The sequence below is a fragment of the Lycium barbarum genome, chromosome 3 (assembly GCF_019175385.1).
Source record: "Lycium barbarum isolate Lr01 chromosome 3, ASM1917538v2, whole genome shotgun sequence".
In the NCBI taxonomy this organism is placed as follows: Eukaryota; Viridiplantae; Streptophyta; class Magnoliopsida; order Solanales; family Solanaceae; genus Lycium; species Lycium barbarum.
In genome coordinates, this window is record NC_083339.1 from 77,762,323 (window position 1) to 77,782,443 (window position 20,121).

Sequence of the window (20,121 nt, forward strand, 5' to 3'; positions counted from 1 at the left end):
CGCTATGGGCCGCGCTCAGCGGGCTCACCCGTCTAAAAGGACTTCAAAGATTTTCTTAATTTTTTTTCACTTTTATACCCCCCTACCCCGCTGAACGAGGGCTATGGCGGGCTCCTATCTCGCCGCGAGCTCCCCTGCCCATTTCACACTTAGTCAAAATTTTACGATTTTCAACTGTTTCGACATCATTCAGTAAAATAGGCATAAATCCTAGCACAACGCTCCGTTTGAGCTCCACAATATATGGTTGGAAAGGTATTTCAAAGGCTACAACTTTCATGATTTAAATTTTCTCAAATTCTCAAAGGATTTTCACGTAAATTGGCTGAAAGGCAGGCCTACCGAAAACTTAATCGATTCTATCGAATCTTACTCACTCCACTATTCGTATTGATCTTAAAACAACTATTTTCACCCAAATTCATCTCGATAGGACTTCATATGTCTAAATGCCTCATTAAAATTCATTCAACACATTCACACCTAATCCGAATTTACGGGGTGTTACAAATATCTGCTCACCTTTTGTGTTCATCAATATATATGAATTTTTCCAAGGTCATAATTTTTGTCAAAAATGTTTGAAGTTTTGCCTTGTCTAGTCTACTACTTCAGTCAAAAAAATCGGCAGTTAATCTTGGCAAGTCGTACCAAACTTCATGCTGAAATGTTTGATGTCTGACCTTCACAAAGCCTCCCTTCAAACAAAAATATCCCAAGTCATACACGAATTTTTAATTTCAGTCACATACGTATGAAGCTGGCCACAAAAAGGGTTAGCAAGAAATTAATTCGAGTATAAAGTAAATGGTGGTCCCAAAAAATAGGTATTGGTACATTTCGCTCTTCAAATATAACCCACTTTTGTAAACTGGTATAAGAAATAGCCAATATTTAGCTCTCGTTTGGCAATAGATTTTGGCAGCATATGTCACACCCTAGCAATGGTAGGGCATGACGGGCACCTGACTCTCATCAGAGTCGAGCGAACCCTTAGACATTCGCTCTATCAAAACCTGTCATTTCAAAAACTTTTAAAAACATGAAACTTTTCCAAATAGAGAGCATTATCTTTATAATTATTATGAAAACCTTCAATCAATTAAGTACTTTAAACCAATTGAAATCATCTAAAATACATACTCTTTTAAAATCTACAAATGATTCGCCTGGCATCGTTTTGTCGACATCTCGACAAACATACCACAAGACACTGTCTGCAGAAGTCTCTAAGAAGTGAACTGAACATTATGAGTCAGGACAGGGCCCCAACATACCCATAATCACGCATAACTAGACATGACTCATCACAACTCCAGGATGAGGTGGAACTTGCCAATCCCAGCAGACGTCAGAGCATCCTAGTTGTATACTCAACCTGCCAAACAATCTGGGGCTGCGGGCATGAACGCAGCGTCCCCAAGCAAAAGGACGTCAGTACAGACAATGTAATGAGTATGTAAGGTGGTAACAAATCATAACCATAACTTGATTTAGGAGAGAAGAAATCACAATCAAACTCAATACCTACAGCCTTCGCTGGAAGAAACATAAATGTATACACGAGGTCTCAAAACAATCTTTAAGTAAATAATGCAATCCAACAAACATTCTTTAAGTAAATAATGCAATCTAACACACATTCTTTAAGTAAATGATGCAATCTAACACACGTGCCGCTTCCGACATGTTAACAAAATAGTCCTTTCGGACGGCCGCTTCCGGCATAGTAATAATGGCCCCTTCGGGCAGCCGCTTCCGGCTTAATAACAATGATGGCCACTTCGGGCAGCCGCTTTCGGCTTAATAATAATGATGGCCCTTTCGGGCAGCCGCTTCCGGCTTAATAATAATGATGGCCCCTTTGGGCAGCCGCTTCCGGCTTAATAATGATGATGGCCCCTTCGGGCTGGTTTTGAAAGTCTAAATAGTAAATTTCGCACCCCCTTCGGAGTGGTTTTGAAAGTCTAAATAGTAAAATCTCGCACCCCCTTCGGAGTGGTTTTGAAAGTCTAACTTTATGTTTCCTTTAGTATAAAACCAATTTCCTCGAAATCATTAGTAAAACCATATGCATATAAATCAGTTTTTAGGACTCAATAGGTAAGTGCACTAATCGACACTTGAAGGATCATAAACACGTCTCGATTCAATTCGAGTTATCACAAGAAATTTATGGACGTTATTCATTACAGAAACCTTTATGAACGTTTCAAAGCAATCCGAGTTAGTATATGAAAGTTAAGGGCATCAATCCTTATAGGACCCTTTTAGAAACAGAAAATCTTTATGCTTTGCTCGTTATTCCATCATACAATAAGCTCGACCATACTAAGCATGCTCAAATCAAGAAGTGAATAAGAATCATAAACAAGCTCGGAATTAAAGAATAGAGTTACCCCAAGGTGCGTGTCATATCTTACTTTGCTCTAGGACATGCCAAAGAAAGAAAGAAAGGGTAAGCCTTACATACCTGTTCAACCTCCTATTAGCTACGCTTATTCGTCCAAGATCGTAAATCTACATTCGAGAGGATTAGCACTACATTAGTCTCCATATCACACGCTTATTCCGAGTTTCAAATTTTTACTATTCTATATTCTGCCGAAAATCGGGCAGCATCTCCCCTGTTTATATGCCTAGCCCGAAATTACAATTCAGCAACCAATTAACAACAACAATAATACCAACATCAACAACACTATTATTCATACCAATATATTCCATAAACATCCCACATGATGTTTTTCAACATACAACAACAATATACACTTTTTTTCATCCCAACCAAGGAGTATAATCTCATCAACACACCAACAATGTTAGATACCGTTTTTACACGCATAAAATTTCCAAACAACCCATAAACACAACAACTACAACACAACACTTTATGACCCTTCCTCCATAACTATCCTCGTTTTTTTTTAAAGCTTGCTAGACCTTCGAATAAACTCAACATAAAAGATGGGATAAATAACATACCTTATACTTGAAAAAAAACTCAGCCACGTCAACCTTTTCCAACACCAAGCTTAAGTAGAAGCAAGAACAATCACTTTTCACGGACTAGTTTGGCGAAATCTTGTCAATTTCTTGATTTATCGGACTATAATGTTTGGGAGATGTTTTGAGAGAATTCTAGGAACTTTTGGAATGTTAATTTGCTGAAAAAAACGAGTTGATGGGGGTATTTATAGCCCCCCTAGGTCGGTTCCACCGACCTTCCCATGTGGGGCCCGCGGATCCACTTAGGCAGCTTAGGGTCGTGTTCTTAAAATGGCCATAACTCTTGATTCCGACATCGTGTGAGGGCCCACGACCTATGATTGGAAAACTCTTTCAATTATCTACAACTTTTATTTCTGGGAGTTTTCCCAAATTCCAAACTTATAATACCGTTTTGCCCCTCCAAGTCAGATCATCCGAAAATATTTCCTTAAATCGTCCTTTTGGATGGCTTATGTCCATATTTGGCTTATGGGTCCCTCTTAGGACTCGCTCAACTTCACATGTACTACCCATATATCTCTTCATATGTCTTTTATAAAATCCCGACATGTGGGCCCACCTTAACTTATGGTTACGAGGGCTATTATCAGGTAACTTGTTAACTGATTTATTCCATACGATCTCCAAATGTCACATGAATACTCTTATACGCAGATAATACAATCTTCATCCCTAATTCTTGTATAACTCTGCTCTCCTTTGAGCTCATACTAAGCCGCCGCCAGTCTTGGTGACACAAACTTTCCGGGGTGTAACAGCATATTTGGAAGATTTGTTTTCATAAAATTTTGACAGATTTTGAAAACAAATCTTCAAATCCCAAATTCTAGCTCAAACCTGTTTTTGGTCCAAAATCTATGTTTTGGCCTTTTCAAAGTTTTTAAAAACTACCCCAAAATTTTGTATTTTATAAAACAATCCAATTTATTTATGACCCAATTAATTCTATCTACCATGTTCCTCCATTAAAGTCGTATCTACCATGTTTCCACAATCAAAGCAGCCTCTTTTATAAAGTGAACGATCTAAGTTGTGCCCAAACAATAGAAGAAGAAACCATAGGGAAAATTGCTCTACCAACTGTAGAAATCCGTTGCGAAGATAAAAATGGATCTTTGTATTTTAATTTGAATTGTAGTAGCTAGTAAGTGTGTTATTAGCAATTATTATTTAAATATCTTGTTCTGCATAATTTGGGATTAGCAAGTATGTATGTTTTGTATGATTGGGTATTCTTGATAATTTTTAGAACTTATGGATATAAGTAATGTTTCATATTTTCCAAAACAAAAAAGTGAAACCTGTTTTGAAAAAACTATGGCCAAACGCTTTTTTAAAACTTGAAAAAATTCACCCAAATCAAGTTTTTCAATTTTTTTTGGAAATCTATGGCCAAACGCTAGCTTAGTTAAAATAAGCCTGAAATAACTTTTTTGCCTTTAGTTGCAAAAATTAATTCCTTTAGGCTTTAGACTTGAACCTGATGTTGGAATTAAAGGAGAAAAATATATTCATGGCGGCAGAAGAATAAATAAGCAAAATTTCTCTTAAATTCCTATCATGATCAAGGGCGGATCTACCTTGTGAGGTAGGAAGGCCACGCCACCCGTAAGCTTCGGAAAAAAAATTCAAGTGTATATGTAAATATCTCTGCAGAAACCTTTAAATACATTAACTGGCACCCATACTGCACAACGCAGCTCTGGTGCCATTGGTTCGTGTAGGCCGCCGAAGTTTTTTGATTCCCGATGTGTGCGAGTTCGATTCCTGGTCCAGGCATATACTGAAAATTGTTTTTTTACCTAGGGCCTCACCACGCTTATCCTCTTTTTTCTTCTTTTTATTTTCCGTTGTTGCTAAAAAATCTCTTGAGAAAATAACTGTTTTGGTCCCTTTGTTATTACCTTATTATGGTTTTGATTCTTGTGATATTTGACTCCCCACATTTAACCTTTAATTAATAAAGTGATTGATTTTTGTCCTTGTACTAACGGTGGTTACCAATGCAAACAGACCCGTCACTACTATCAAGGACACTAATGGTATTTTACATAATATTATATACAAATACTAATAAAATCTTTTCTTATTTTTTAACTTTTAACTTTAACTTTATAATAAGTGTGAGCCTATATGTACGACGAATGGCATTTCTGTTAATAATAACCTAAATGAGGTTCTTTCTTCTTCCCAAAATATATGTACATATGTGTTGCTAAGAGACCCACCTGTATCTTTTCAGCGACTTCATTTGACTTATTTTCTCTCTCTCCGTCCTTTTTCTTCCTCCAAGGTTACTTTCTAGTGAGTTCTTCTTCCCTCTAGGGTTTTTGATTTTTCTTTTGATTTTCTAGCTTCTACTTCTTTCACTACATTCGATAAGTTTTCTCCTGTTCGTTCCCTTTCTTGAAGCATTTCTGCCCATCACTTTTGGATTCCCTTGAAATTTGTTCCTTTTTTGTTCAACTTTTGTAATTCTATCTAATCCACACATGCATGGTTGAAATAGATGACTGGTACATGTAATTGTGTATTATTTTGGATTACTGTGTCTTTTCGAATATTCGCATTAATTAATTACTGCAAATTGAATCGTTTGTGCAAATTCTGTAATATTAAACTTGATGTTGGAAGATTGGGTCTTTGGTACTTAATATTTTTTAGCTATTCATGGTGTTCTTTCTTTATATTTTACGGTTTGTGACTAATTCCATTTTGATGGCTTTTTCTCTATTTCTACTTTTTTCTTATCTTCATTCTTTACTATGATGAAATTTTAAGCTACAAAGACTAATGAACCCAATGTGTTCGGTGGTATACCTGAAACAACTTAACTACCATTTGGTAAGGATTTCTATTGTTTCTCTTTTGTTATTGTTTCTGTACTATTCTTTCTCATATCTCTGCCAAGAAATTGAAACAGAGAGTCTCTTTGTGCTTTCATTTTTTTCTTTTTTGGTTTTGCTGTTTTGGGGTGTCATTTTGTTTATTTCTGTATGATTTCTTTGGTATTTATTTTATTCTTGCTGCTCTGTTTGGTTGTGGATTTTAGGCATTTGACATTGTTTTCCTTTTATTGCACTTCTATTTTCCGGTGGTAGTGACAATTATCGGAGTTTCTAATGGTTTGGTTTCAGTAGAATGTTTGTTCTGGAAAATTAATTATCGACCACTTTGGCTTTCGCAGGATTTTCAAAGTCAAATTTCCTCAAGCGAAGAAAGCAAGAAAATACTCTGACTGATAGGGTAAATTCTCGATTTCTTCTGTCCTATATGTTTAGTTATAATGCTCAATGCTTGCGCTTTTCAGTCTATATTATGATAAATTGACATCTGTGCTTTAACATCAAATTAAACATTAGGATTGCGAAAATTCCAGTTTTAACAAAAGAACTCTATTAAACACTTGACATCAGATGTCCGACAAAAATAGTGAAAGAAACCTTAGACGCCGTATTGCTTATTGAGCAATGCCAGCTGAACAAAAGGAAGCTCTGCTGGAACGCCGTCGTGCAGCCTATTCTACAAGAAGGCGTCGTCTTTCTGAAAATTCTTCTACTAGCCACTCCATGCAGATTGATTCTTCCCCTGAACCTCCAAACTTGATTCCGTTGCCGACTACTACCTTCATTAGAGACGGACTTTCTACTCCTCCTGCCAAGGAACAACCAACTCAATGTGCTAGTGTGTATGAAATAGGTTAGCGTAAATTAACTTTAAGAATTTAAAGCTGCAGCTACATAGTTATTCACTATAGTTGATATGTTAATCCTTGCAGGATCGACATCCGGAACATGTAATGACCGTTCTAGCTTACGCCAATCACTACCAACTGTTAGAGGTCTTTTTTTAATCATGATCATATTGTTACATTACTTATCCCATTTTCCTAGGTTTGGCTCTTACTAAACTACACTAGAATTCTGCAGGACATAGGTCAACACTGATGGGTTGTTGGAATATCAAAGAACTACCTTGTAGTCCTTCCATTTTAAAGAAAGTTCCAAACTGCAAATTTTGTAAAGCCAGGAGATTTCAATATGAACCTCCTAGCTTCTGCTGCAGTAAAGGTTCAGTGAAATTAGTTTCTCACCAGTTGCCTTCCAAGTTAAAAAGCCTTTACTTAGGTGTCACTGATGAATCCAATCATTTCCGTACTTATGTAAGAACATATAATAACATGTTTGCATTTACTTCACTAGGAGTAAAGTACAATAAGGAGTTAGCAACCAGAACTCAAGGTATCTATACCTTTAAAGTTCAAGGACAAATGTACCATTTTATAAACAACCTCATTCCCTACAATAATGAACCAAGAAACCTACAGCTTTATTTTTATGACAATGAGGACGATATAGTTAATAAAATGGCCTTTTCAGAGAATCTGAACAGATCAGTTATTGCAAAATTGATAGACATTCTAAAAGTTAATCCATACTCTATGTTTCTGAAATCTTTAACGGGCATTCCAAACCTGTCCAATTTCTATATTGCACTTAAATGTGATTCTGCCTTGGACCAACGAACATATAATTTACCCAGTGTCTCAGAAGTTGCAGCTATATGGGTTGATGATGACTCTAACAATGCTATCTCATCACCGCATATTCGAATTTACACCCACTGTGATAGTAGCCAGTTGGTACGCTATCATTATGGTTGTTATGATCCATTACAATACCCTTTATTGTTTCCCTACGGAGAAAATGGGTGGCACTCCGGCATCCAAAAAATTGTAGAAAAACGTAGCTCTTCCAGGAATCATTCTTCCCACAATCAAGAGCAACTTCCTTCTGTCTCTAACTGGTGCTCAATTGATGGACTTCTTAACATCGAAGAAGAAATCTTACAAAAAGGGAGACGTAATAAAAACAATGTGTCATGTCGTGAATATTACTGCTATAAACTTCAGATTAGAGACAATGAAGATAATGGAACTTTACATTCTGGAAGGTTATTCCAGCAATATTCTGTAGATGAATTTATAAAAGTGGAAACACAAAGATTGGACTTTTTGTTATTCAATCAAGATTTGTTTAGGCTTGAAGTATTGGCAGGTCTTAGGGATCTTCTAAGGCAAGGAGAAAGAGGCACTTCAAAAATTGGCATAAAAACATTCCTTCCTGCTAGCTTTACTGGAGGTCCAAGAGACATGCGGCGTCGATATATGGACGCTATTGCATTAGTGCAACACTTTGGTAAACCTGATATCTTCCTAACAATGACATGCAATCCTTCATGGCCAGAAATAGTTCTCTTACTACCTACTGATGAAGTCCAAAACAGACCAGATTTAATAAGTCGTACATTTAAAGCAAAGGTAGAAGAACTAAAGTCAGCCATCATTAAAAAAGGTATATTTGGAAAAGTAGCAGCTTTTATGTACACTATAGAATTCCAAAAACGAGGTCTCCCACATGCTCATTTCCTTATCATACTTGCTGATGAATACAAATTATTAACACCTGAAGCTTATGATAAAGTTATTTGTGCTGAAATACCAAACCCTGACACAAATCATTATTTACATTCATTGGTTATTAAGCATATGATGCATGGACCTTGCGGAAGTTTAAATCCTAAAAGCCCATGCATGATAAAGACGGGACACTGTAAATTTAAATATCCCAAAAGTTATGCCCCTGAAACATGTAAAGGTAAGAATTCTTACCCAATTTATAGAAGGCAAGATACCGGAAATTTTTTCAAGGTTAGAACTCAATATCTCGACAATTCATGGGTTGTTCCTTACAATCCATATCTATTAAGCAAGTTCAATTGTCACATAAATGTTGAAATTTGCTCGGATGTTAAAGTTGTCAAATATATCTATAAATACATTTGTAAGGGGCATGATAAAATTGCTTTGCATGTACATAGTAATGATTCTGATGTAGAAATAGACGAAATAAGAGACTATCGATCAGCTAGATGGGTTTCACCGCCATAAGCTATGTGGCGTTTGTTCGCCTTTCCTATTAGTGAAATGAATCCAGCAGTCTACCATCTTCAGCTTCATCTTAAGGAACAACAATATGTTTCCTTTAAGACAACTGCAACTCTAAACTCAGTCTTAAATAATCCTACAACTACAAAAACAATGTTAACAGAATTCTTTTCAATGAATGCAACAAATGCAGTTGCAAATGAACTTAACTTACTATACAAAGAATTCCCCCAATACTTTGTCTGGTCAACAAGCGATAGAATGTGGACACGAAGAATACAAGGTAATGTTATTGGTCGTATTGTCACTTGTCATCCAACAGAAGGAGAAAGATACTATCTTCGACTATTGTTGATGAACATAAGAGGACCAAAATCCTACGAAGATCTTAGAACTGTTAATGGAAGATGTTGTAGCACATTCCGAGAAGCTGCTGAAAAAAGAGGCTTGCTAGCTTGTGACAACAACTTAATTGAATGTATGTCAGAAGCTACTAATTACCAAATGCCATACAGTTTGAGACGTTTATTTGCAACACTATTAGTTTATTGTAACCCTGCTAATCCGAAAGGATTATGGGAAAGATTTGAATCTTCTATGTCTGAAGATTTTACAGCTACACCAAACATACAAACAAACAACATTCGTTATTTAGTGCTAAATCAGATTAACGATTTTTTACATTCAATGGGACGTGATATTAATGAATTTAAACTTATATCAGAAAAAATCTCACCTTCCACCTCTTTTACTGGAATTCAAGAGGCTAGAGACATCCACTTGGAAAGAAACATAGTTGTGACTGAGGAGGATTTATTGCTATACAAAAAATTGAATAAAGAGCAACAAACAGCATATCATGCAATCCTTAATAGGATATTTTCAAATGGAACGGGTGCTTTTTTTATCGATGGTCCTGGAGGAACTGGAAAAACTTTTTTATATCGTGCTTTACTAGCTACTGTACGATCTAAAGGATTTATAGCATTAGCAACAGCAACTTCTGGTGTTGCAGCTTCCGTCCTCCCAGGAGGACGAACTGCTCACTCACGTTTTAAACTGCCTATTGACACAAATAAAAGTCATAGCTGCAATATTAGTAAACAAAGTTCACTTGCATCTTTAATTCGAGATGCAAAGCTAATAGTATGGGACGAAGTATCTATGGCAAAAAAAAAGCTTGTTGAGACTTTTGACTTACTTTTGAGAGATATTATGGACTCAAATACACTCTTTGGTGGAAAGGTAGTTGTTTTTGGTGGTGACTTTAGACAAACTTTGCCAGTTGTACAGAGCGGGAAAAGAGAGGACTTTATTCATGAATGTCTATTGAACTCAAACATCTGGGATCTTCTAGAAAAATACCGACTGTCAAAAAATATGCGTGCTAGAATTGATCCTACATTCTGTGAGTATTTACTGAGAATTGGAGATGGCAGGGAAAAGGTTAATGAACATAATAAAATTGAAATTCCAGAATCTTTTCTCATTCCATTTACAAACGAAAAAGAATCATTGAACATCTTGTTCAAAACTATTCATCCCAATGTAAACACACTCATCCACGATACATCCTCTGTGACATCTCGCGTTATCCTAACAACCAAAAATGATTTTGTAGATGAAATTAATCAAATGTTCATAGATCAATTTCCAAACACTATTGTGACTTTTGTCGGAATTGACGAAACTGTAGAGCCAAAAGATCAAAGCCAATATGAAGATTTTTTGCATACTTTAAATCCTTCTGGTTTACCTCCATATAAGTTAGTTCTAAAACAAAATTGCCCTGTTATCCTACTGCGCAATTTGAACCCTTCTGAAGGTTTATGTAACGGCACCCGCCTAATTTGTACTAATTTCAAAACTCACGTTATTAGTGCCAAAATTGCAAGCGGTGACTTTAAAGGCAAACATGTTTTTATTCCTCGCATACCATTATTATCATCACAAGATGAAAAATTACCTATTCCATTTAAAAGAACACAATTTCCGATTAGACTATGTTTTGCTATGACTATAAATAAAGCTCAAGGTCAAACATTAGACTTTGTTGGAATTTATTTACGTGAACCTGTATTTTCACACGGTCAACTTTACGTTGCTTTGTCACGAGCAAAAAGTTCTGATTGTGTAAAGCTGTTAATTCGCCCCGCAACAACAGACAACCTCGATGATCATTCGACTTACAATATAGTATATAGTGAAATTATCAAAAAAGCTTTCTCTTAAACTGTTTGATTGACTATATATCTAATAACAGCTTAAGAATCTGTAAGTTATCAGTCTGATTTTATGTTTTCTATTTAGTATTCCTCCATTTATCCCGCTAACTTACTGAAACACTGTTCCTTCATTATTTTTCAGCTTCAGCAAAAAATGGCACAAAAACTGGGTATACATGTAATAACTACGGACACAGCTGACTGGACTTGTAAGATACAAGTTGTAGATATATGTGGACCAGGTGAAAGTAATGTAAAAAAGATAAAATATCTGAACATGATTGTTCAAGATGAGCAGGTGCATCTTTACTTTTCCAAATAATTTACATTTTGTTACTGTACCAACTAATGAATATGTTTTGTCTTACATCTTTCAACTATATACTTACACTTTGAACACATATGTCTTGCACAAATTTCTACAGGAAGATCAAATAAAAGCAATTGTTTATGGAGATGACATCCCCATTTATCAGAGTCTGATGAAACTTTATCATACCTACTGGATAACGGGTGCACGCATACAACTACCAAATCTGAAATATGAAAGTCCATTACATGCATTTGAATGGGTTCTCGATAAAAAGACCATCATTGATCCAATTGAAAAGAATGCTGAAGATGCGTTGCCGCCTCCTACAAAGCTTAATGTTACCTCCTTCTTAGATATTAAGGATCAGGCCTTCCAAGATATCAATAATACTCTGACTAAAAAAGAATTCAGTACGACTGTTTTATTCTTTTACTCACTAAATTTTACTCTAATATAAACTACCAATTTATCACTTCAAATCTTCATTTACTGACTTTAAAACCTCTTGTCAACAGACATACTTGCAATTATTGTCAACTGTTCCCCACCAAGATATGTTGCGAGTGTCGACAAAAGATTGCAAGAGCTCATTGTTATTGATACCCTGTAAGTGTTTTCATCTAACTTTAGGCTTTTTCATAGTTTCTTTTATTCTTACTATTTTACGCTACAAAAGAGACACTACAAATACTGCCCATTTTGTCATGAACAGTAACCAAAGAATATCCTATAATTCTTGCAACACGTATTGGGGCATCCAAATTTGAAGGTGAGCTATAATAAACAACACTTCCTATATTTTTTAATATTTCAACTACCAATAGTTGATTCTTGATTTAATATGAATTTTTAGCAATTATTTTTCCTCACTTTTTAAAATTTTCCATATCTATTGATTACATTTAACCTTCAACTTTTAATTAATCGAATGTATCTCTCTCATTCATCTTCCTTGAAATTTATTAGAGTATGCATATGTGGTCTATGTGGTATTGAAGTTTTGCTTTAATAGATATTGACATTTTAATTAATAATGTCTACAACAATATAATTGACTACAAATAGAATTAACTTCATCGACATGTAATGTAATTGATGTAGGTATATCATTGACAACAAAGTTAGCACAACAATACAAATTGATCCACCTTATTCACAGTGTCAACAACTACAAGAATGGTATTACATTACTTCTCCCTATATTCTACCTATTTTTCTATTAGAATTAATATTCTAAATAGTTAAGCTTTTTGTTTTGCACAGGGTCGCACAAAACAAAGAAACCCTTACCTCTTTCACTATGCGGAGTACATCCAGATCTGGATCTCTCATCTTTGTTTTAATGAATGAAGTAGTGCCAATTGCAAACATTCAATCCCAGGAAGACGTTAGTACATTGTTTTATTCATAGTTTCATATTAGAGTCTATTCTGACAATCATTAGTCTCATCTCCTAATACAGGGAAAGGCATTCTACATTGAAGCAAAAATATCCTTCCCAAATAGCCTCAGGTCTTTCTGTGTTTTGAATTGTTCAAGCTGTGGACAAGAAGTACGCAGTACGACCAAGAGAAAAATTCACTGCATGAATTGTAATAAGCAGAGTATGTTGGTTCCCAGGTACTTTTGGATCTATTTTCGGAGACATTTTTACAGTCTGCAAAAATCTTTTTACTCTCAACAACAAATAATAATTTTTTTATACATATAATACTATAGGTGTCGATTTGATGTGAATCTCAAAGATGCCTCTGGGTCAGCAACTGGGATGATTATGGACAAAGAAGGAAAAAAACTATTATCTCTTACTGCAGCAGAGATTTACGAAAGAGCTTCAGCTGAGGTACAATTTGTAAAAAAACAATTTATACATAATCACCTCCTAAATAAACTTTCAAAAAATTAAACGAATTTTTTTCCCCCTAGAATGACAACCTGCCTGTGGAAGATTTCCAAAGCAAATTTGACCAGAAGCTGTTCAGAATTCAAGTGAAGAAGCCATTTGGCCGTGCTTCATCCACATCATCTTCAAAATTGTATATCCAGTCATGCATTGAAAAGGAAAGCATTATTCATTCTCTCCCAGCACCAACCACAGCATCAATCAATATCAGCAAAAACAGTAAAAGGAAAAAAGAACATGTATCTTCCCATGATACAAAAACAAACCTGCCAACCGAACAAGGCGAATCAGTCAAGATGAATTAGAAACTGGAGCCAACAACTCCAGTGAAAAGGAAATGAAGGTCAACAACACATTTCTTCTTCTCAATCTTTCTATAAATATATATCACAGCTTTCATTAACAACTATCATCTTCCTTTTACACAGGTTAACCAACTAATTTTGCAACCACTTTTGGCTTTCATGGAACAAAGGTAATTACAACGAAAGTTCTTATCATTTATCACTTAGATGTTTCACCTACTTCATCTCAAGTATTTTGGTTTAAAGTTGCGATCTTTGTTTGGTAATCTTTAGGAAATTTACTTTTTCATTTACTTCCCTTAATTTATGCTCAGCATCTAGACACTGATATTGGTGATCCTTTATATTTAGCTGATTGCTTAATTTTCCCCTCTTCCCAACAACTACTACTCACTAAATTTTTTTAAATACATATCAACAGTTGTTTTGCAGGAAAATGAAGTTTTGACTATAACTTGCTCAATTTTTGGCTTGTACATAGATTTCCAGTGACTTCTATAGTCATGGAATAAAGGTCAGTCTCTGCTATGTTGCTTTCTTCCCAATTTTCAGGTTCTAACATCATATCTGTTTGTAAATTAATCTGTTAGCTACAGATCTACCATTTTTTTTGCCCTCCTGATTTAACTGTGGAGTATACAAATTACCCACTCTGTTAGATTTTCTTTTTGCATGTAGGTTTATTAGATCTCAAATTGGACCATTTGTTGAAACTGGATTGGTTTATTTTTGTACTTTAATAGGGTGTGAAGTGTAAATAACTTGATTTTTTTTTTCAATGTTACAGTGGAATGCTTATGGGTTGCGGTTGTTCAAGGTTTCTTGTTTCTGGTGATTGCACATCTGGTTAACTTGCTTAAAGAATATAAAAGGTTCAATCTGTTTGTTATTGTTTTTTTTTCTTTTTCTTTCTGTTTTATTTCAAAGTTATTTGGTAAAATTTTGTACTTCCTTTGTGCTTCTTATTTGTAATTGTGCTGCTAAGATCAATATTATTGGAACAAAAAATAAAATAGAACATCTTGAGTTCCTTGATTAGGTTATTTGGGTTCCACTAGGTAACATATATCAGGGTTTCATGATTTAGACTATTACTGTTGTTTTTCATTGTCTTTTTAATTTCCTGTTTCTAGGGAATGGTGTTATTATGAGGATCATCTTTGCGAAGTGGAAACATATTAAGACCTTGTTGCTGTAAAATTATGGGTATGAGCCTTTATTGAAAAAATGAGATTGACCCTTAGTCCATCCAACTATGCACCTTTCTTCCAATTGTGCACAATTAACATTGATACCATCAATGAAATACCATTTACCCTATCAAAAATCACTAGAAACTTGTCAAACTCCAATGTCCAATCAGTTGTGACTAAAAAAATTCTTTTGATTTTTCCTTTTTTTCACATTTTAACACACTGAAATGTAATTATTATATTGCTATCAGTAATGAAATCTGCTAATGAATTACATTGTGTGCTTATGAGTCTTCAGACACATTTATCCACGAAAAACAAAGGATTATGTATGAAGAGATTGTTTACATTGATAGCTACTAAAAATATAAGTTATCTTTCCAATTAAATGTGTGGGAACATGATCAAGTATTTGAATATGTTTTAAATCCTACTATGACAAAAGAATTGTAGGATGTCCAGGAAGTGAAGACAGTAAGTCTATCTCTGTTACAGATATTTTCCTTTAGCCAGTTCACTTAATCTTCTAAGTTGTTTTCTAATTTAACAGAAGATGAGCATCACGTCGTTTGGTTCTAGCTAGAGAAGGACAGGCCACATGAATGCCCAGTATGCACACAGTATTTTGTGGTAAGTACGGAATTTCTGTATTCTTCGATCATATTATCAAGTTCTAGACTGTAAAGGAATTGGTAGAAATATGAGTTCATAGTCCTTGCTGTTCTTTATGTGAAAGGCAATGGCACACACCCACCACCACAACCCCCACCCTCAATTTTTTAGAGTAGAGGGTGGAAAGGAAAGGGACATCCCAATTTTTCTGCCAAGTTCTTAACTGATTTTAACTTTCTTCTCATATTATCAAGTTCTAGACTGTAAAGGAATTGGCAGAAATATGAGTTCATAGTCCTTGCTGTTCTTTATGTGAAAGGCAATGGCACCCACCCACCACCACAACCCCCAACCTCAATTTTTTAAAGCAAAGGGTGAAGAGAAAAGAGACATCCCAATTTTTCTGCCAAGTTCTTAACTGATTTTAACTTTCTTCTCTATCAACATTTGTTCTATCCTTTGTACCAGTAAGCAAAGTAAGAGTCATTAAACTTTCTTTATGTTTACAGTATTACTTTACTATCTACTGGATTATGTAAGTTTATTCCTTCAATTTCTTCGCAGGTCATGAAAGTTCCCAGGTCATGAAAGAGTTTTATCTTTCAAGAGCATACTTATGCTCAACTGCCAGAATTCAGATTTCAGCCCAACCTCATACAAATGTTGGAGCACCTACAATCTTTGTACTTTTGTCTTTCCTGCAAACTACTTCTGTAACTTTGTTCCACAAATGAATGTAATATACTATGAACCATGTTATGTTAATATTTAGTTTAATCATCTCTCCTTTATTTGCATCTCAGTACTAACTAACGCCCGTGCCTAGCACGGGCACAAACCATCTAGTATATCTAGAAGTATCAGGACCTCATTCACGTGACACATTTTACAATGAACATTTCACTTTCCTATCTCAGCAATGGAGTTCTCTTTCTCTGTTCCTTCTTTGTTAAGCTTTTGGTCTCTTCAAATGGCATAATTCAACCAAATTTCAAGAGGAAATTCAAGGTGGAGCTCATTATCGTAGTAATTTTTGCTCAAATCATGTCAAAGTTCGAGTTCTCTTCTCCATTATTCAGTTCAACTAGAGATATACGATTCTTCCATCCCTCTTCGATCTTTTTTACATGCTCTGGTCAAGCTGATTTGGTTCTTGGATTCTATTTTTTATCTTCTTTTTCGATTAAGCTCTATGATTATCGTGTTATATAAATTGCATAGCTGAAGCTTTTTCTTACAAACAATACGTGCATGGTAGCTCAAGTTTAGTAGGTGATGGGTTTGGCTATGGAGAATGTGTTTGTTGGGAGTGTTTTGCCTAACTTTGTATGTATCCCTTTAAAAAATTGCACTGACTCTCCCTTCTATGCTCTTACGAGATCTTACCGGATTTGGAAACCAATAAGCTATCAATTTCAGGAAGCGAAAAAATTTGAGCTCTGAAATTTCAGGGTGGGAATTCTGTGTTAAATTTTCAAACATGCTATTGAATATGGGTAACTGACCATTTCTTTTTAATTAGTGATATTTTCTTTATGTATTTTAATTTTTTTTTGGCTGCTTAGAGATTTGCTATAGTTTCTCACTTTATTGGGATTGGAATACACCTATTTGATTTGGATCATTGATAATTCATAATCCTGTGGGCTTGCTGATTTCTTGATTATCTATAGAAGTGTATAAATCAATGTGGATACTTGCTGTACGGCTTTGAAATCTACTGCCCATTTGGGGAGGGTGAGTACTTGGCTTTAATAATAGAGAGAAGGAGCTTTTCAGGGAGCCGATCAGTGGGAGTCTAAACAACAATTTCTGAGTTAATATGTTGTAGAAAAGTTTGAAACTTGAGAAGAAGGAGCGCAAAATCAAGCCCGGGGTTCTTTCTCTATTATCACTACAGTAAATGACAAATTCTGGTAAAAATCAATTGTTTCTCTTCTTTAGGACATGTCTGCTTCAACTAATGCCACAATAGTATTGTAAATATGGTGAAAACAAGTTGATATATGTGATATGGACTATATTGTAAATGGAGGCGGATGCAGCAATTAAGCTTGATAGGTCCAATACTTAAGATATTTAGCATTGAACTTACACTTTAGAAATTGTGATTGTGTCTTGAGGGGCCTGCTAATTTATTAAATCTCTAGCAGTCGAGTAAATATTTTCTCACCTGAATAATTTTAAATGATAATTATGACATCTTATTCTTGGATAATATCTTTTCTCTTTCGATTTTTAGAAGGCTATGATTATGTGTGTTGTAGCAATCGTAGGGACAAAAAGAAAGAAAGAAAAAGACTATAACTTTGGAATCAATATTGGAGGAAAGCAGGAAAGCTATAGCAGTTGCCCTTTTTTATTATGCTTAGACTTATCAGACTCTGAAGATCAAGATTATAAATATGTTAGTTTGTATTTTTCTCTACAACACTAATCTACCATCGCTTCTATATCTTCGTCACAGGAAGAGAACAATTTACTGAAAAATTAGAATAATGACTTTTTTTTCATTTGGGATTCTTAAAATACTGATATCAAAAGGGTATATATATCTTACGGAGATTACACATATATGGAATTCAAATAGTCATTCTTTTTGTTGTGAGTCTGATTTTTACTTCCAAAAAAGTGCCACAACTGACTTAGTTTATTATTTTTTATAATTCCTATTGCTTGAGCAACACTTTGTGATCGGTGTATCAACCCCATAGGCCAAGTTTAGTTTTCTTTCTTTCTTTTGATATGGAGTTTTGCTTCTTGGCTAAGAGAATGTTTTGGTGTTCTTGAAAATGTGGCATTGTTGTATGATTTGAGCTTGCAAAATTGTTCACTTGTTTCTTTGCTTTTATACTTCTTGATTTCTCTTTTCAAGTTTGATTTGTTGTCATATACTCCCAAAAATTTAGCTGAAATGGAAGAAGATCAAGATTTGAAGTTTGTTTGCAATTTGTGTAACAAAAAGTACCCTTGTGGGAAGTCATTGGGGGGCCACATGAGATCTCATGTACTTGCAAATTCAGCTGAATTGGATGAAAGTGATGAATCCAAACTTGAAAAGTTGCAATCTTGGAAGAATTTTAACAGAGAAAATCAACATCAATCAAAACGTACTTTTAAAAATTGGCTACATTTTTGCTGTAGATAACAATAGTTCTTATGATCTACTGTAGTCAAAGTGCAGAATGAAGGCGATTAAGTTAAGATCAGGGATAAAGATAACTATTTAAGCTGCATATTGTTTTAAAAGAGAAAACACAATCATTTACATGTCACTAGAACATGATTAACTTCAAAGTCATCAGGAAAGAACTAGATCTAAAATCATGTACGTATTGTCATTGATTGTCTTTGTCTTTAACTTTATTTAAGGATAATTATTCCTTTTGGCCCGTGGGACACTTCCAACTCTCTTGCTACTTTGAGAAAGATCTTCTTGTAATCTTGACTGTGGTACGTATTGTTTTCCGATTCTCTCGAGGAAGAGTGGCCTTGTATCTTCTCTGGAATGCTCACCCATTTCTTCTAAAATGAATGCAGAACTCTTCAATTGTTGTTGAGGTACCCTGGGCTAGTTAAGTTGATTGACCTGCAATATACCGAAGAGAATAAGCCAGCTAGTACAATTTGATACAGATAACATGAGTAGACAAGAAGAAAGGCAATTACAATTTGTTCAGTTACAAAAGAGGAACTGGACTACATTGATGTTGCACTCTCAATAATGGTGCTTGAAACCTACAACGAAATAACATTTTTAGTATTGTTACCCTTGATGAAGAAAACCAACTTATTTGACTACTTACTTCTGTTACTTCTGTTGCATTACTAGGTGGAGAAGGGCCTTCCCTTTCGAATCGCTGATGGAATTGTTGTTGTTGAACTTCAGAGTGGCTGCTTCCCATAAGAATAAGGCATATTCTACTATTATTCCCTAATCTTCCACATAATCCGCACTTCTTTTTTCTGCCTTTTCTTGATGCTTTTAACAAGGTAAGCTTTCCAGAATCCGATTCTTTTTGAGTTGTCGCAGCAACCCTTTTCTTCCTTAATTTTTTTAGTCTACCTGGTTGTGTTTTGTATATGGGTGGCAGTGGTGGTTCAATCCCTATCTTAGGCCATTGCTCAGAGCTGACAATTGGCAAGATGGATGGACTATAACTCTTCATGTACTTTTCAACACTGTAGCATTCATGAACATACATTTCGACCTCATCCTTCTTAACCCATATAGCTGTTATAGCATGATTACAAGGTATTCCTGTTAATTTCCATCTCCTACAAGACCATGTCTTCTCCTTAAGATCAACAGAGAATAGTCTAAGATAGATATCCTCAACCTAGTAGTGGAATTGGTCAGATTTAGTGGCAATACATTCAGCAGCTTTATCCTTATTTTGCTCTAGCTTCTGGTCTTTTCTTCAAAGATTTTGGTCTTTTCTTCATCAGTCAATATTAAAGATTTAGACTATATAAATTGACTGAGTAGTTACATGTCGGCGTGAATTGCAGCCCGCTCTTGTAACGGAGTTTCATTATCAAACATAATATTTTGTTTCTCTTGCAGCTGTAGTGAGTTGCTTTATATGACCTAGGAGGAGTTGCTAAATT

At 35.1% G+C, this 20,121-nt stretch overlaps 1 protein-coding gene and 1 long non-coding RNA gene across 19 annotated transcripts; one reads left to right on the forward strand and one right to left on the reverse strand.

Moving 5' to 3' along the window:
• Window positions 1–5,211: 5,211 nt before the first annotated feature.
• LOC132631582 (uncharacterized) lies at window positions 5,212–16,307 on the forward strand. 18 transcript variants are annotated; one of them, XM_060347177.1, is made up of 17 exons: window positions 5,391–5,528; window positions 6,200–6,258; window positions 6,791–6,853; window positions 11,327–11,482; window positions 11,610–11,907; window positions 12,013–12,103; window positions 12,599–12,676; window positions 12,761–12,884; window positions 12,960–13,117; window positions 13,217–13,340; window positions 13,424–13,743; window positions 13,829–13,875; window positions 14,127–14,219; window positions 14,493–14,577; window positions 14,839–14,911; window positions 15,449–15,528; window positions 16,075–16,307. In XM_060347177.1, exons 1-11 carry the CDS (start codon window positions 5,522–5,524, stop codon window positions 13,703–13,705), a joined length of 1,440 nt encoding a protein of 479 aa, XP_060203160.1. In that variant the 5' UTR covers window positions 5,391–5,521; the 3' UTR covers window positions 13,706–13,743; window positions 13,829–13,875; window positions 14,127–14,219; window positions 14,493–14,577; window positions 14,839–14,911; window positions 15,449–15,528; window positions 16,075–16,307. The 18 variants fall into 18 exon arrangements, with proteins under 18 accessions (XP_060203167.1, XP_060203172.1, XP_060203160.1 ...); XM_060347184.1 differs by lacking the exons at window positions 5,391–5,528; window positions 14,839–14,911 and adding an exon at window positions 5,212–5,316 and having other exon boundaries at window positions 6,429–6,853; XM_060347176.1 differs by lacking the exon at window positions 14,839–14,911.
• Window positions 16,308–18,725: 2,418 nt separating this feature from the next.
• LOC132631584 (uncharacterized) lies at window positions 18,726–19,537 on the reverse strand. The gene is made up of 3 exons (XR_009578906.1): window positions 19,317–19,537; window positions 19,180–19,248; window positions 18,726–19,099 (listed from the first exon to the last, which is right to left on the reverse strand). It is a non-coding gene; the product is annotated as an uncharacterized LOC132631584 (long non-coding RNA).
• Window positions 19,538–20,121: the final 584 nt, after the last annotated feature.